Here is a 17,447-nt window from a genome sequence, read left to right as displayed (position 1 = left end):
AGAGGTAAACAATTCTGTCCCCAAGCACGCATGCAGCTGTATTAGAGAGAGAAGTTCCCTCTCCGAGGATACCTGACAAGCCTTGTGTTTTCTGGATTTTAACATCAGGGAATCCCTTACAATAAGCCTACATCCAAGTGTGCAGCCTGTCTGAACTACAGTATTATGCAAGAAGAAAGATCCTATCTCAATTTAAAGACATTAATTTTAAGCTTAACAATCTTCCCCTTAAGCAGCATCTTACATCTAGCCTGGACATGTCTGGCTTCTGCCTCCAGCAGCTGGATCTCACCTCTCCTTTTTCTGCTGGGTAACAAAGTCCTCTGCGATTAGGAAACTAATAGGTGGAAAGTACCTAGCTTTCACACCATAGTCGCCTCGTCATCATTCCCCTAAAGAAAGTAAACAGACTCCACTGAAGTTTCACCTCGCAAAAAAAGTATGTTTTCTGAGTCTCGAGTCGCTTCCCTGAAAGCTGAAGACTGAGCAGGAATTCTCTCTCCAAGCAGTGTCCACGTGGAACAACTTGGTGCCAATTTACTTGGTCTGACTTGGTATGGTCAGCTCAGCCATACCTTGTTGTAGTACTGCAGGCGTGGAGTGGAGACCATCTCACCCTCCTCAGGTTGGATCAGCCTATCCAAGAACTCTTCTCTTCCCACCTCTGACGCAGCTTGGCAGAAACAGTCCAAAGCCTACAAGCAGACCAGAAAGCAGCTTGCGTGTGTCCCTTGAGGGACCAATCCAGCCTACTGAACCGGTGAGAAGAGAGTGCGGCTTGTTCCAGCTGCAGTGGCCAAGACCTGCTGGCCCCAAGCTAATGAGAACCTCCCCAGGAGCAGATCCCATTGGCCCCCCTGTCCAAATCCCATTCTTTGCCCAAAGGAAGCAGAGCTCAAGATGGAAGTTTCCTGATTTGCACTGCAGAAACAAGGCTGGTCCTACCTCCCAAGGAAAGAGGCACCAGACCCCAGAGGGAGGCAGCGCTGGAAGGAGACAAGGGCCTTACCTTGTGCCCCTCACCCATGACAAGGTAGCACCTGCCCATCATGAAGCAGCAGGAGCCCATGTTCACGTGGCACCACGGCTGCAGCAGGCGAATGTATTCCTACAGCAGAGGAAGAACAGAGAGTTTTGATTCAGGTCAACACTCACTTATCACCTGCAGGCACCCAGTACCAGAGAAGGGGTTAGGTCTCTAACACCAAAGCGCTATTTTGGTGGCCTCTTCAGCTGCTGCGCTCACACAAATCCCACTCTTCCCGCTTGAGGGCTGGTTTCCCCAGCCCCGAAGTCCCCTCAGTGCACAGACGGGGAGACATCCCCCACATGCTCCCTGGAAACTACCTGAATAACTGCAGTGTCTGTACAAAGCACCTCAGAAACAGCATTTCACATCCCCAAAAATCAGACATGACACTCTCTACAACTGCACATGAGAGCACGTATGTATGAAGGCAGTGGGAGAACACGCAAAGAGGGCGTTAGAAGAGCAGTATCCGTGCAGCAGGGCAAGAGAGGGAGAGCAGCCAAAGAAGACCATGGATTATAGCCACAAACTGACAGGCATGGGCTGGAGCGCTGACAGCACCAAGGCCACAATACAGACGCTGGCCAGGGCGATACGACTCAACCTGGCCCTGTGCCTGCTCTGTCAGGATAATATAAGGGCTGCAAAGTGTCATCACCTATCAAAACGCAGCTAAAAGGCACGAAGAAAACTCAAAAGCTGGCATCCCTTGTGCCTGGGAGAGTGGCGTATGCTCTTCATACTTGGAGAAGCAGTGATGTCCCACTAGCAGGGCTCTGGGACTCAGCAGGAAAGGAAGAGAAGCCAGGACCTGGTGGTAAAGCCAAGGTTTCACCAGCCAACCTGCACCTTTGCATGTCCGTAAGCCACCGCACGTATGTCCCACATACCCCAGCCACGGGTCCACTAAAAGCCACGTGGCAATGCATCCTCTGAGCCTGGATTCACCGTTCAGATTAGCCAGCTACAACAAGCTTGCTCAACAGCTTGTCATCTAGAATAAGCAACAAGGAGAGGTTTGGCCCTTGTCCCAGGCCACTGCTTTGGTCACTAGACCTTCTCTGTGCCCGCCTGTTACTCGCAGGGTGCTTCCTGTATCTTCACCTCTATTTGGGTCACCGTGCTCACGCTCACAGTAAATCTGGTGTTAGCTCCCTGAGGTCAATGCATTTAATCCAAGTTTACGTGACCGACTGGGATCAGTAAGCATAACAGAAGGTAGTGGGGAGGAGGAAAAGACAGCTCCTGCAGAGATAAAAGTCTCTCGTATCTCCTTGAGGCGGGACACAAGTGAGGCGAAAGCAATGCAAGGAAATTCAAAGCATGCTCGCACCACGAGAGTGCTCGTACGCCAGAAGGTACAACGATGCTGCCCAAACCGTCCTGGCATTTCCTGGCTTAAAAGCTCTGCAGATTTGACATTCTTCTTGGCAGCAGCATGAACACAAAAGAAAGTAATTCAGCCCCCAGGTGTAAGGGACTGTGAGAATAAAAGGTTCTGCTAAGCACAGGAAAAACATCTCATTAATAACAGCCTGCCTAGCCCTGCGTGCCTCAAGGACTGCTGTCAGTTGGGGAATGAAACGTGTCACATGGGGCTGCAGACAAGAAATCGTGCAGTTCAGAACTAGAGCACAAGCAGCTACAACCACCAAGCCCCTGAAGAGCATGAGAAGAGATGGTGGAGAAACAGTGGTCTGAAATAGGGCAGTCTATGGAGACACCCGGAAAAAAGTAGTTGGCTCACCCCGCTGCCAGGATGTTGTGAGCACAGCTGGGGATGGAAAGATGTTTCTTACACCTGTTTTCGCTAGTAAGAACATTTAAGGAATAGATGAGCCCTCCTGAAACAGTACTTCTGCTGCTGGGTTGATGACAGGCCTCCGAACGCCTAGTCCCATGGGCACTCTGTTTGCCACGGTAGCACAGAAAAGGCTACGGGTACATCAGCAGATAACAAACCATCAGGTTACGGGCTTGCTGTGATATTTAAACAAGCTCCGCAAAGATGTTTCTTGCGCACAGTATCACGCTGTCAGACAAGCCCTGGGAGACTGAACTCTTCCACGAAAAGGGTATGTAATAATCTTGAGCACTTATGCCTGGATTTTTCTGAAAACAGATAAGAGTGGAAATGCATAAGACCACCATCTTGAATCGTTCCTCAACAAACTCTGTGACATTTTCTAGGTATGAGATATTTAGCAAAAAGCTTTTCGGTTAGCAGAGGTTAAGGTGGATGCTACAGGGAACGAGAGGGATGCATGAGGAAGATGGAAGATATTTGTTACCTTACGATTTGTTCACTGCACTGACATTGTGACAGTTTTAAGAGAGATTTCTAACAATTCTCCAAAAGAATCGTTCCTTTCAGTCCATTTCATCTGCAGGAAGAACTTCCAACTCATCACCTCCAGAAGAGAGAAATGGGAGCAGAGCGCTTGGGAAGGTTTGCTCACATCTGAGCTCAGAGAGCAGCAACTAGGGGAAAACAGGATGAACTCCAGCAACGGGAAAAATTACATTCTGGGTAGCTTTTTCCAAGCAGAGGTAAGACAACTCTGCACGCTGTTACACCTCTGTGTTGGCCAAAGCGCAGACCTGCTACTGAAAGAAACCCACATGTGGAAAGAGACTATTGCGCTCGCTCCTGCTCTTCCCTTTTCAGCTCCTGTGAGAGCTGGCACGAAGCACTCACCTGCAGCTGGGTGTACTGACAGCTCCCCATCAGGCACTCTGGGAAGAGGAAGCCAGGATTGCTGGGCCATCTAAGCGGAGGTTAAGGAACAGAGGACAATCCAGTCCGGAGGGCTCGGAGAACAAGTCTGAAAGTCGGCATGCCTCTCGCGCTCAGTTTGTAGGGGGAAAGGAGAGAAGGATTAAGCTGCTCTTTATACATGTCATTATTCTGTAATAAGATTTATTCATATTAGAACAAAACCATTAGTACATCTAATCCACAACTACCCAAATCTTGTTACCCTTCCAAATCTCCCTGCATCGCACCTCGCCAAGCCAAGTTGCTAGAGCTCAAGGGCTTAAAGTCAAAAACTCAAATCCTTTATTGTGCACCTAAACAGGACGGATTCTGTGAAATCTTAAATTACCCACAAATCCTACTAACACTAGCAACAGTCACTTGGTTCAGGAGACTTGTCTTCAAAATGTGAATGTGGAAAATATTGATTTTGGAATTGCACGAGGCTCGGTGGCAGGGATGGCCAATTTACAGTCCCCTAATCCCTCTGCTAGCCCCAACCCTCCTCCTACCGACCCACCAATGCTCTCAGCCTCAGGACCGGGATGTGATACGCAGCCTCCATGCAATCTCACACAACCCACACAGGGGCTCCGGCACTGCCATGCCGTACTGGCTACAGCCTGGCGAGAGCGAGCACCTCGCAGTGGGTTTACAGCCAAGGATACAGGAGCGGCAGAAAGTCAGCCACTATTGCGGTAATGAGATGGGGCCAGTTCAAACTTGTTTCAGCCAAAGAGGTGTTCGGTTGCAAGAAGAGTCGAGATATGATGTGCCTTCTAGCCACTTCGTGAAAGAACAGCTCCACAATTGTTTGAGGGCCGGATACTAAAAATACAAGTTAAAGAAACACTGAGAAGAGGGCTCGCAGCAGCCATCCCAGGCTTTCTACACCATGCTGTGCTCATCAGCCCAAACGTGGCGGATTAAGCCAGAGCAAAACAATAAGCACGTTCAGTACTCGAGCTTGTTGGTTTTGGATTTCTCTTGCTGTCTGGTTAAGTCTGAGGGAGCAGCAGGAGATCAAAGAGCTACATACTGCAATGTTTATTAACCGCAATTCAATTATAAAATGGCGGGGGGCGGGGGGAAGGGCTGTGCTCGCTCTCCAGTCGCGCTCTTTGCAACCCATCTGCAGCTTTCCAATATGACCGAGTGTTTTGCAGGACAGGGTTGAGGGAGTGCTGATCTTGCTGTCTGGCTCTGTTCAAATGCCTCCCTCCTCATTCCAGCCCCCTAAGCAGTTCAGTCTCCCATTAGCTAACTGTTCTCAACGCCTCTCCCCAGGCTGCCACCTCCTTTCTATCTTCCCTACGTTTCACATATTTTTCCTGAAGCACAGTGGCCAAACAGGACTTTCCTCATGAGCGGGCCAAGAAATAACCCACGACACTGGCACACACAAAGGATGTTTTCAATTTTGCTTTCATGCGCTGACATTTACGTCGAGGCAACTGCCTCCTGAACTCTTATTCACGGAGAGTTTGGACTCTGAAGGTCGCAGCCTGTTTACAAAGAGCACAGATGCCCCAGGCCGGTCAGCAAGCGGAGAAATTCCTCCCGGCTCATTGCCCTTCATATGTGGCACTGTTGTCTGTTTGTCACCGATTTTCTCAGCTCCCTCTGAAGTGTCTCAGCCTCAAAGTGCCATGCAGACTAGTTACAGCAGGCTCTTACCTGTGCATTTTCTCCCTACCCTGCTCACCGCCTCTCTCCATAACCACTTCAAGGTACACATCCACCTAATTAAGCTGCCTTGTATTCTCCCCCATTAGGATTTCTCCCCCAAGACAGTAACCAAAAGCGTACATCTTTGCAGCAAGGCTTTTAAAATGTCAACGAATTATCAGTTGCAATTTCTCCCTTGAGGTACTGGCTGTGAACAACACATGTCTGAACTGTAAAGTGTCAGAAGCAGAAGCATGTTTTGGGGAAGTATTTCTACGTTCTCTCGCTTCCCTGAGCTGCTGCTCCTGCTCACTGTGGGATAAAGTCTAACGAGCAGGACAGATCTGGCTTGACCCCCTACAGTAGCTGTGACGTACGAGTGAGAGCTGAGCATGGCTGACACTGCAGGGGCCAGAATTAATAACGCTTGGCTGAGGATAAGATCCACCTTTCTGGTCCGAGTCCAATTCTACAAGACACTTTGTTGTTGTTGTTGTTGTTTTTGGTGGAGAGCATGACGAACACCTCCACGTAAAGTGGAGTCATCCAGTCACACGTGCCATTAGCTCACTGCACGAAGCATTTCCCTCGGGTGGCAGAGACACAGAGTGCAAGAGGTATAAATAACAGACACCGAGAGCTGATGAACTGTGGACATCTTACCTAGTTTATGAGGTGTTAGAGCAGTAGTGTCTGCTAACTCCAACACAGACAGATGTTGCAGATTAGATTCCCTAGAGAAGAAAAAGCCATCAGTGAAGAGATAACAAAACACCTCCTGCTTTAATTGTGCTCATTGTTCAACTCAAATGACTTCTACTGCTGAAAAAGGCAACAGCGCACAGAACAGCGAGACCTCACATGGCAGAATTAGCACAGGGCAAAGAGTCAGCTCAAAATGTAGAAGGGAAAAAAAAACCTCTCGCAACCTGACTCCTAGAGCAATACTCCCACAGTAACCACCAGCTTTTCATACCAGGAAGGGCATTTCAGGTAGATTTAGCAGGAACCTACAATCACTCAAAGTCAGAACGGGGACAGTAGAGACTTACAGCGTGTCAACAGGGACGTCCGACGTCAGGCACTGGCTTGCCCACCTGATCAGGTAGTAGGACAGCAGCAGGGGAGAGGTGCGGTGCAGCAGATCCTGCTGAGACTGGAACAGCTGTCCCCCTCCCAAAACCATCTGCAAGCAAACCACAGAGGTTAGCAAACTGAGAGGCCAAGTCCAGAGAGCAACGGCGGGACAAGGGCAATCAGTGGGGTTTGTGTCAGACCCAGCACGTCCCTCCTGCGAATGTCAAGGCAGTCAATAGCCCGGCAATTAACTCAACCCACCCAGTGTCGCCTTAGACCAAGGGCTGATTTAACTATTCTGGTGGCCCAGACCCCACAGGGAAAGTTTAACAAGCAAAGCCACATGCACACCGAGTGCTTCTCTAGCCTGCGAACACCAGCACCTGCTGATGCCACAGACACCAGCAAAAAAGTGCTTTGCAAAGCTGCAACAACGTCAGAGTGAAATCACACCTTTGCTGCAGAGACCACCTCAGGGCCCAGCCCTGCTACTCAGGCGTTGCTTCCCTGTGCGCTCCAGCCAAGGGCAGCACGGCTAGGTGACACGGGAGGAAAAGCAATCCACGCTTGTGAAGGACATAAGTGCATCAAGGTGGCAGAGCAGCAGTTCCTCATCAAGGAAGCAGCAGGTCACACACCTCGTGATCTGTGAAAGCCTGGCACCAGAAGGGCACCTTGCAACATGCTTTAAATGTTCCCAGGACAACCTTATCCAGGAAGAAGAGGATTTCTTTTCAACTAAGAAACTGCTGCAGTAATGTTTCCAAGTAAATAATATTGGTTTAAACAACACTCCCCTTGTCTGGGGACTTGCTCTGCACCCTTGCGTCCACCAAAGCCATCAGCATGGTCTTTCGTGCAGCCACATGGCCAATAGGATGGACCCAGACGAGCCCACTCCATGACCACAAACACAGCTGCCATCACAGCAGCTGTTTGCACTGGTTGGAGCAGCCTCGCAGAGGCTGAAACCATGGCCCCTGGGTAAATGCTGCCACCGTGACACAAAGGTGCTGCGCACTGTGTTGCCAGAGAACGAGGCTGCAATCGTGTGTGTGTTGGGCTGCGTGGTGCCTTGGGAGGGATGGGGGATAGATGGGAGAACTATACGTGCTCAGGCAGCGCTGTTTCTAATGCACTGGTTCTGCGCTGCACACCTTCCCAGCAACTCTCACAAAGAGAGTTTTGCTTCCTGGATGCTCAGCGTGGAAAGAGGGAGTTAGGGTGTGAGCGCAGCGCACCGCTGCTTTGCTTAGGATGACAAAAGCAGTTGGAGGAGAGAACAGGGCTTGCCCAAGCCTGGGGCTAGTTCAAACAGCCTCCAGTGTTTTGTGGGAAGAGACAGAGCTCAGAGTCTGGCACCAGAACCCCAGATCCAAAAGTTCAAAGAGCACAGCAGTAGCTTCAAGGGTTGTACTCACAGGATCTCCAAGCCGCAGCAACAGCTGTTGGAGGATCAACAGGTCCCGACAGATCAGGAAACGGACCGTGGCAATCTTACATATCCCCCAGCAAACCACGTTGACAGCTGTACCACTACCATACAGCTGGGTGAGGTTCATGCGCATATTCAGATGATGAGCTGAAAGATAAAATCACCAAGATAAGGGGAGGAACTAGACCAACGAGGAGAACACTTGCTGAGCCGCCGCTTTCCCAGCCCAAAGGCACGGCTGCAGAGCTTTCACCTCTTTCCATGTCAGCATCTGTTTCGTAGTCCATCTCTCGGATGAGCACTCCGATGGCATGGATGGGGTTTCTGATCTCCTGCAGTTTGTTGTGTATATCCTCCATCACATTCTCCCTGCAAAATGAAAAAGATAACAATAATAATCAGCAACATGAGGTTTAAACTCAAGAGGGCTCCCTTTCCTCCCTTACTGATCTTCCCTAGAAGGGAGTGTATCTGATCAGCCTGGACATTTCTGAAGGGAATCCTCTTCTGGCTTGCAGTTTTATCACAGCGCCTGCAGGGACCAGTCTATTTATTCCACTCCCCCAGGTTACCAGGAAATAACAGTCGGATAGCTGGCATTCCACGAGGGAACGATTTCAGGAGGTAAGCACAGTAACCACATGGCTTCTTGACCAAGGCTCTGACCTCTACCTAACGTCTGCAGGCACCTGCTTTCCAAACTGCAACGTTAACCTAGTAGGAACTTGCTCCTCTTCTGCTCTCCATCTCACCTGAGAATCTCCAAAATGCCTTTTCAGCAAGGCCCCAGGCAACAACAAGGCAGTTTGGGACGGAAGGCCCTGCTAACATCACCAATATCCACGCTTCCCATCTCTGAGGGGGCCTGGACAAGTCTCCTGCAGCACAGGGAGAGCTCGAACATCTCAAATGCGCCTTGATGCCAATGAAGGATGGCTCCAGGCAATCCCTGCTCAGCCATCCAGCCTCCCTGCAGGGGAGCTTCTGCAAAAACATCTCCTTACGTGTCATTAGCTATCAAGTCCTCCAGGATCTGCTCTGCAGCCTTTTCTGGAGGCTGGAGGCGAGAGCAAGCCATTTCCATTATGAATGCCATTTCCATGGAAATTGATTCTCCGATCAGTCGAAGGCACTGGACAAGACAGACAACATCACGAGACATCTCCAAATCTGTAATGAAAGAATCTAACTGTATATTTACAAGAGATTTCAAAGTGAAGGTGGGAGGACCATTCAAAACCAGTTAGTTCAGCTCATAACAGCAAACTACTAGCAGCAGATTGGTCTCAGCCCCGCACGTCAAACTGCCCCCTCCCTGTTAACTATGAGGCTGAATTAAAACTTAGGAGCTGACAAGGGAAAGATTCAGGCTTTTATTATTTGGAAACTAAAAACTACTGATGCAACAAAAAACCAATGAAATTCCCTTCAAGGGATAGAAGAACAAGTCACAGGTTGAAAGGAAATAAGTAGTGCGGTGTAAGAGCAAAAAAAACCCAGAGCACATGCTCAGATAGCTTAGCTCTGCCAAGCAGAACACAGTCTTGTCACAGCAGCTATTTGTTTGCTGCACCACCTCTCACAGCTGAGAGAGGATTTGCACACTGATCTGAAAATTCAGTACTGAGGGTTTAAACCACTGCTTTGCAATGCAAGCCTTTATGTATGCGTTTTTAAAATTAAGTCACATTTTTTGAGAGGTTTGAAACAGACAGGGCAGGAACTGCTGGCCTCCCAAACCCAGCCCAGGCCTCCAGCTTTCCTTCTCTCAGATCCAGAAATAGCTCAACCAAATGGATGATGATTCTTCTTTACAAAAATATAAAAAAAAAAAAAAAAAATCACTCGAGCATGAAAGAGGAGCTTAGCTAATATTTTCCATTGCTTTTTTCTTGTGAAACGTCACTCCACAGCCAGCAAAGCACAGAGGGCACTGTGGCGACAATATTAACAACAACTTTTGCACACACTGGCATTTACTTCCTGGAGAGAAAAACAGCACAGTCCCTCTCCGCAGCTTACATGAAAACATTTATACAAAAACATTTCACTGAAAACTAAGTTTGCAGAACTGGGCAGTTGAGCTCAGGGTGCTTGGAGGATCACAAGTTTCCTTCTCGTCTGTAACCTCTGAAAGGAGTTTACTCCATCAGCCAGACAGAGAGACTGGGGAACTTAATGAAACAGACCGCTTGCACCAAATCAGAGTAGGTCTTGCGTCCCTCAGTGGGGATGGCAAAGCTGAGCAAGGACCCAGCTGAGATAATGTTAAGCAGAGTTAATATGGGGGGGTCACCCACACAACCAGAAACATGAGTTGCTGCATTCCGCTCTCCCCACCAGGACTGGGGACCTACCAGCTCCAGTCTGGCACATCTGTCCTACAGAGAGCAGGCATGAAGAGGGCACCTGTTAACCACAGCCTACACAGGTAGTTTATAAAGCTACAAGGGCAAAGGATCCACTGATGCAGGTGCCTGCCACTGAGCAACACGCAGCCTGAAAAACTAGGATTCTTCCTTCTTAAGTTATCTGAAATGAATCATGGCAGGTTTGCAGCCTTGACATCATTTCCTCATTCCTGGTGCAAGCACGACGGCAGGCTTCACAAAATAAAACTCCCTACCAATGCCAAAATAAGAGAACTATCTCTATATAAAGAATTATGGAGTCAGGATCACTTCAAAAGGCCTCTGTGAAAACTCCCACATCCCACTGCCTGGGGCTTTCCTGATATGCAGCGTTCCAGCCTCCAACAACGAAAAAGCTTCGTGTCTCCTCACTTACCATCAAAAATGGCAGTGTCGTCCTCGGTCAGGAGGTGCTCATTAGACAGGAGATAGAGATGGTCCACCAAGGAGCAGGGCATGAGGAAAGACAGGGAGCCCTAGAAAGGTGAGGAGAAAGCCTTTCTTTGAGCTCCCCAAATCTACACCTCAGTCAGAAGAACTCCTCCCTGGAGATCACTGCTTCAGCTGGCCACAGTGGCCAAAGAGCCACTGCCACTCAGCCTCACCTTCTTCAGCAGGCACACCATGCTGGTGTAGGGATTCAAGTGCAGGGCCAGGGGCCGTGAGAGAGCTTCTTGGTACTGAAGGCAGCAGGCATAGAACTTGGACCAGAACTCCACTTGCAGCTGCCAAAACTCCTCTGGCGAGCACTCGTATTCTGTCATGCTGCCCTGGAACTGGCGGAACCAAAGCAAGACTTCAGATGAATACAGGCAGTGAAGCAGAGAGAAAAACTGTAGCGCCATCTTGTCCCTAACGACCAGTGTCACATCTTTACGTGGTTAAGGTTTACGAACACCAGTTATGGTTCTCTTCCCCACCACCTTACTGTCAAAATTTAAGTTTTTCCTACAGCAGCAAATCACACAGCAAATAGCAAGTCGAACGAAGTCCATAAGAACCATTTCTATACAACCCTAGATAAAGAAGCAGCAATGATATCAAGACAAAGGGCAGCACTGCAGACCTCTAAAAGTATCACATGTGAAGATTGCTATAGAGAAAACCACCTCTTTTTGTGAACTTTCTAGGAATAGTCTGAGCAGCCTCAAGGATGAGCCACAGGTGGAAGGATTGCTGTCTTAGAGAATCAGACGTATCAGAGTAAAATCTGGAGAAGCAGGGTAAAATGGGGGAAATTCAGACACAAAAGGAGAGTCAGCTGATCTTTCAGATAGGTCTCCCATAAGCAGATTAATTTCTGGTGTCCAAAATTACGAGCAACAGCTCTGCATGGTGGTTACCAGCACCTATGCGCAGGGAGCAGAGAACGAACACCACACGATGTGCAACCAGCAAAGCATGTTCCATGCAAAGTGTACCCAGGGAGCAGAGACAGGAGAACACTAAAAAAGAAGAAAGGACTCCAAAAGAGAACGAGAGAATGGAAAAGCCAGGCAGGAAGGATGGAGATTTGTATTTTTTAAAAAAGTCACATAACTCCTTTGGAGAGACAAAGAACCAAACGAGGCCTGGGCTCACTTTGTATCTCACTTAAATTCGCTGAACCATCACAATACATACAATGAACGAGAACAAAACATGGCAGGGGGAGGGGGGCAGGAATCTCACCTCGCTTTCCACAGCTAAGGTCACCTCTTTTTTTAACTCATTCCATGTCAGATCCATGTGTCTCTCGGTTCCTTGAGAAAAGATCTGAAAAGCAGCACAGCAAACTTTTACTTTAAACCAGGAGAACTATCTCCCTGAGGTTCAAGCAGCATCGAGTGACATAAAGCAAACACGACAGCATCATCCAGTGTTTCGCAGGACGGAAGTACTAAAAAAACATGGCTGGCTGCTAAATGTGGAGTACGTGGATGTACAGCCAGTTTCACTCTTCCCATGGAAACGAAGGAAGCCTCCTGGCAGGCAGTGCACTGGGATGTAAGGAAGGCAGCGCTGCACACCTTCCCAGCAGCTCTCTCTTCTACCTTGCTATAGGCCACCATAAGGTCACAGCACAAAGAATCGAAACGGTCAGAGCAGTGGAAGTCTGGCTTTTCCATTTTTCCTGAAAAAGCACCACGTGTTGTCTTGCTCTGCCCTTAAAAGTCCTAGAGAAGCCAGAACTGAGCGGATATATCCTGAGAAACAGTGCTACAGCGGGCTGAGTCTCCGTTCACCTGGCTAAAGCAGCAGGAAATGAAAAGTAAGCTCAGCAACCTGCTGTCCTAAGGGAAAATATCTTCTGGAAACCCCACTCTGCCTCCTGCCATCAGGCTGAACTACAGCACAACAGCCGCTAACTTGCTTCAGTGGCTACTGACAGGTCTACAACCTATCAAATGCAAACCAACACCCGCCAAGAGCTTCAAGGAATTCTGTTGCCTCACATCTACAAGGCCAGGAAGGAGAAGCTGAACAGAGAGCGCACCAAATGCTCTCTCACAAACCTGTAAAGCCTTCTGGATAGCTGCATTTGTAAACCGTCCAGGCGTGAAGAGATAGTCCAAGTAGGTTTCCTGCAAAGAGAAAAAGATCACAATTTAAGGAAACGTGTCAGAAGAGCATTTAAGATGTCGCTTCTGGTCCTTCCTCTCATTCTCAAACTCATCCCCTAGATCTGTATTTCTTTCCAGCTTCAGTTCACACCCACACCCTGCTCCAACCTCTCCCTTTCCAACCCCTTAGCAGTTCCCATGATCTACACTGCTTCCCACACACTCCAGATCTCGTCTCATCTCACAGCTCTCTTGACCAACTTGAAATTCTCCTTATCCGTCAATTTCTGGTTTCATAACCACGCTTAGCACTTTAATGCTGAGGTAATAAAGGCTAAGGCTTGTCCCCTTTGATTTGGAGTCATTTTAAGAGTGTATCAATATAATTTGTACACTTTAACTGTCTTAATGTTCTCCTCCTGGGCAGAGAAGCTTCATTACTTCTCGTTGCTATTTTATAGTCAGCTCACCCTGGGGTCCTGATCATGTCGAACTGTCACTTCCTCCTCAGGCAGTGGCTGCACAAAGACCTGGTTCCACTGACCCGCTACATTCCTGGAAGAAAAACAAAACTGGAATCAGCTTTGCACCACAATGCTTCAACACATCGCATCCGGAGCAGCCACCTGAACTAAATCTGTCACTTCCACCAGCAATCACAAACTAACAGGACAGGTGGGATTCCTTCATTCACATCAACCTTCTCCCCATCGCACGTGCTCACCAAATGACTCTTTCTTAGACTGACCAGTAGATTCTTCTGTCTAAACCTGCACACTCAGAGCATTTTTTGACACAGAATTTAATTCCCTGGTCTGGTTATGAGCTAAGCCTGCCCTCTCAGCTTTATAAAGACAGAGCTGATTCTTTCACATCACTGGTCTCCTCAAAACACCTTTCTTGGAAGAAACCAGCTGGTTATGTTCTGAAGGAGCTGTCAGTGAAGTGCAGCCCTCCCTCCGACATGCTCGCAGCAGACTCCACTCCCAGCGAGCCTGCCGCCCAGCTTTTTACATTTTTCACATTCCTGCAGCTGAGCTGTAGCTTTACTCTAAAGCAGAAGGAAAAAAAAAAAAATAAAAATCTGCACTGCTGGAAGACACAGTGGTGCATGTGACACAAACACAACAGTAGGGAGAACGAGGTACTGCTGCATCTCCAGACTTCAGTCAGCAAAGCAGGACAGCAAAAAAGTTGAGAGGCTCGATTGGTGCTTTTAATCAGCAGCATGTGAAGCTGTTCCTGCAGTTACCCCGTGAGGCTATGAAGCAATTCAGCACAGAAACTCACTGCTCAAAGTTGATGTATTTCACAATGGTTTGGTTCTCTTCGCTGTGCCACAGCGCCCAGATCTCAGCCGAGGTTAAGGCAAAGTCAATGAGAGTCTCCTAGGAACGAGAGTGCATATTTAACAAGAGTGCATATTTACCTTCTTATCATAAATTCAAGTAGAGCAGAGATGTGTGTAGTTAACAGCAGCAAAACATTCCCTCGTATCATTTAACTTTGGAAATAATTCTTTATTCACAGTTAAATCCCCAGAAGTCCGGGCCTCTGATCTCTCAGTACGCAACCCACCCTCTTGTCTCAGTGCTTTCCCAGGGGAGCCGGGCCCTGGCACTCACCTGCGAGGAGAACAGGGAGGATATGTGGTCAAGGCTGTAACGGTTGCTCTCGGTGCTCACCAACTGGAAGACACAGAACTACAAACACATCTTGTAAGTAATTTGCTAAAGGACGGCTAAGCCAAAAACCAGCACACCACAGAGAAGCTCATCTCTCGGGTCCCTCTGCTTGCCTGATGCTACAGTCACCAGACCCCTAAGGGCTGAGGGTAGGAGGGTCAAGTTGAGCACACCACGTGCAGCCAGCCACGGACCCTGCCAAGCCAACCCTCTGTGCCACGTACTTACATCACTGACTTCAGCCTTTCTGGCAAGGACACTCATCTCTGCCTGAACCTGAAGGATTTCTAGTTGCCTTTTGAAAGATCAAACCAGAAAAATGATAACACCACCATCGCTGAGCACTGCTAGTGACAATGTAATGCAGGCAAGTACGGAGACTACGGTGGAAAAGCCCTGAATCCTCAGGCCACTTGTCACAAACCAAACTCTGCGTGTTCGGATCAGAGCAAGCAGAGCACTGAAGGGACAGCAGAAGTCACGATACACACTTCTACTCCGTATGTGAATCCCCTGGAGAACGCAAAGGGCAAGCTGTCCAACAGATGAGACTACTCTGTGCTGTCACCCCTGTCCTGCTAAATTTATTATTCACCGCAAGAAGCAGAAGTTCTACAGAAGTCAATGTTTGGTGACTCACAGCGATGTGTCCACATGCTCCTAGGAGCCCAACATAAACATACTATCAGTATTTCCACACTTTTAGCTCCTTTTGGACCTTTCCTTTTCCCACGGCACACATGTGCTCTCAGGATCCTACCAGAACAGGAGATGAACAAGTGAACCAGCACTCGCAGCTCAGCTTAGTCACACAGGGAGTTCCACTCCCAAGGCAAGAGCACATGTATCTTGCAGTGCTTTGAGAACAAAAATGTTTGTTTATTCAGAACATAGTGCTCTCTCCAGAGGGTCTAATGTGAAACTCTTCCCTATTTCTTGCCTTATGGGCTCAAAACCAAGGAGGAACGACATATTTTCCGTGCAGCCCAAGAAAGACGCATTCGCAGAGAGAAAGCCCCGCCACTCCATACCTGCCCTCGCTTGGGCGTGTGGATGTACACGCCAAGGTAAAGCCCCAGAGACTGGGAGAAGGCCAGTCGCAGTCGATGCCCAGTCCCAGCTGCAAGCCGCAGGTCCCTGCTGATTGGCATGAACTCCAGCAGATCTGCAACCATCAGGCACATTTGATCCTACACAAAATAAAGCTATCAGTAAAGTAGCATAGGAAAGACTCAGGGCTGAGAAACTGCCCTTCTCCCTCATCCTTCCCCTCCTGGCCAAAGTCTGCTCAGCTGTTCGCCTAAAGGATGCAAGTCAAGCACATGAACATATACCTGAACCACTGTTTAGCTTTCCCCATCTCACCTGCGCCCTCTCCCACTGAGCACATGGGCTTTCGCTTTCGGAGCCCAGGCACGTACGATAAGCCTTCCCCTCCCTCCTGTAACGAACGCACGCATTCCAGTGCAGATGAGCCGTGAAAGCAGTTGTGCTGGTCCATTAGCTTTGGCACGGATATTTGGAGCAAGTGGCATGCAACAAGCAGAGGCTTTTATTAACTTCTTGGTGACAGGGAGCCATGTTACAAACATGTCCTTATTACCGCTAAAGCAGTAGAAAATCCATTTGGTGTGCCGCCTCGGCCTTGAAATGTTCCTGCCTGCCCTTCCTGAACGCTCCAGTACGTTTGTAAATAACCTAATACCGCCTCTTACCCTACGCACAAGGCGTTGCCAGAAAGAAAACCTACATGCTTTCCAAACGCAGCTACAAACACACACCACAGCAATTCTCACAAACTGCCCTGAATCCCAGCGTGTAGAAGTTGACTCAGTGACAATGTAACAGCAGATCAAACCTACGCCAACCACTCAGCCTTCGTTTCTTAAGCCTCGGACTATGGCCTGGGCAGCGATGGAAGACACCACTCCCCCGAACACAGGCCTCGCTCACCTTATAGGACCACATCCGAAGTTTGTGGTCGTGGCAGAGAGCAAAGAGAAAGGCATCGTGATCTACGCAGTGAACAGAGAGGCTGATAGGCAGGTCTGACAGGCCACAGTCACCTCTGAAATTAAGAGTTTATTTCAACAACTTGAAAGAAAATCAAGGCTAATGCATAGATCCAAGGCACAGGGTTTCTATCACACTGTGGTTAAAAACAAATAAGTCCGTGGTGTGAGACCAGGAGAGGGCACGTTTTCAGGACTGTGCAGGTCAGCATCCAAGGCACAGAGGAGCCCACCGCACCAGTAATGTCCAGTTCTTTACCCACTTTGGTAAAGCCAAAACACATCCCTGGCTTCCCCAGCCTAGTGCTTGCAGAACACAGACACAGGATCCAAAGGGAAGCAAGGATCCGACCAGCCCCAAGAAATGTCAGAGACATTCAGGGTGCCAGGGGATTCACTCTCATTTCCAAATAACAGGGCCTAGAATTTGGCTGTGTGCTCTAAGGTACCGTAACAATCACAATCCAACCCCGAGCCCAGTCTGCACACAGATCATCCGTGTCCTTCACACATAACCTCTGCTGGCTGGGAACAAGCCTGACGTTTCAGAAGGGCAAGAACACATAACTGTTTTAATCCTTAATCTGTGCTGGCTGTGAGCCATATCCTGGGCAAATCCTTGGAGGCCAATTACTAGATATAACATATTTGTAGACACAGACATGTAGAACCAGCAGGACTCCATTAAGATGAACTAATCCAGCGTTCGAGTCCCAACTTCCGTACTGTGATAGGTCCTGTGACCCAGTTAACTTTTTTGGCAGAGTATTTATAGATGCTGACTTGCCCGTCTTTGACTTGAACTAGAAACACCAGGTGAGGGAATCA

At 48.7% G+C, this 17,447-nt stretch overlaps 1 protein-coding gene across 1 annotated transcript in view; it reads right to left on the bottom strand.

The window, feature by feature from the left end:
- Positions 1 to 17,447, bottom strand: part of NUP160 (nucleoporin 160) — a 28,268-nt gene that overhangs the window by 7,076 nt on the left and 3,745 nt on the right. The window contains exons 5-22 of the mRNA XM_086613253.1: positions 16,561 to 16,675; positions 15,639 to 15,797; positions 14,548 to 14,625; positions 14,213 to 14,310; positions 13,393 to 13,477; positions 12,875 to 12,943; positions 12,051 to 12,134; positions 10,985 to 11,155; positions 10,756 to 10,855; positions 8,973 to 9,138; positions 8,222 to 8,337; positions 7,955 to 8,115; positions 6,509 to 6,642; positions 6,120 to 6,190; positions 4,457 to 4,616; positions 3,729 to 3,798; positions 1,010 to 1,108; positions 576 to 695 (exon numbers count right to left, since the gene is read on the bottom strand). Of these exons, the coding sequence (XP_086469379.1) occupies positions 576 to 695; positions 1,010 to 1,108; positions 3,729 to 3,798; positions 4,457 to 4,616; positions 6,120 to 6,190; positions 6,509 to 6,642; positions 7,955 to 8,115; positions 8,222 to 8,337; positions 8,973 to 9,138; positions 10,756 to 10,855; positions 10,985 to 11,155; positions 12,051 to 12,134; positions 12,875 to 12,943; positions 13,393 to 13,477; positions 14,213 to 14,310; positions 14,548 to 14,625; positions 15,639 to 15,797; positions 16,561 to 16,675 (2,056 nt within the window). The remainder of the gene's footprint in view (positions 1 to 575; positions 696 to 1,009; positions 1,109 to 3,728; positions 3,799 to 4,456; positions 4,617 to 6,119; positions 6,191 to 6,508; positions 6,643 to 7,954; positions 8,116 to 8,221; positions 8,338 to 8,972; positions 9,139 to 10,755; positions 10,856 to 10,984; positions 11,156 to 12,050; positions 12,135 to 12,874; positions 12,944 to 13,392; positions 13,478 to 14,212; positions 14,311 to 14,547; positions 14,626 to 15,638; positions 15,798 to 16,560; positions 16,676 to 17,447) is intronic.

Source organism: Tauraco erythrolophus, chromosome 6, assembly GCF_009769465.1.
Source record: "Tauraco erythrolophus isolate bTauEry1 chromosome 6, bTauEry1.pri, whole genome shotgun sequence".
In the NCBI taxonomy this organism is placed as follows: Eukaryota; Metazoa; Chordata; class Aves; order Musophagiformes; family Musophagidae; genus Tauraco; species Tauraco erythrolophus.
The sequence above is the reverse complement of the archived record's forward strand: the minus strand, read 5'-3'. Positions and strand labels throughout refer to the sequence as shown.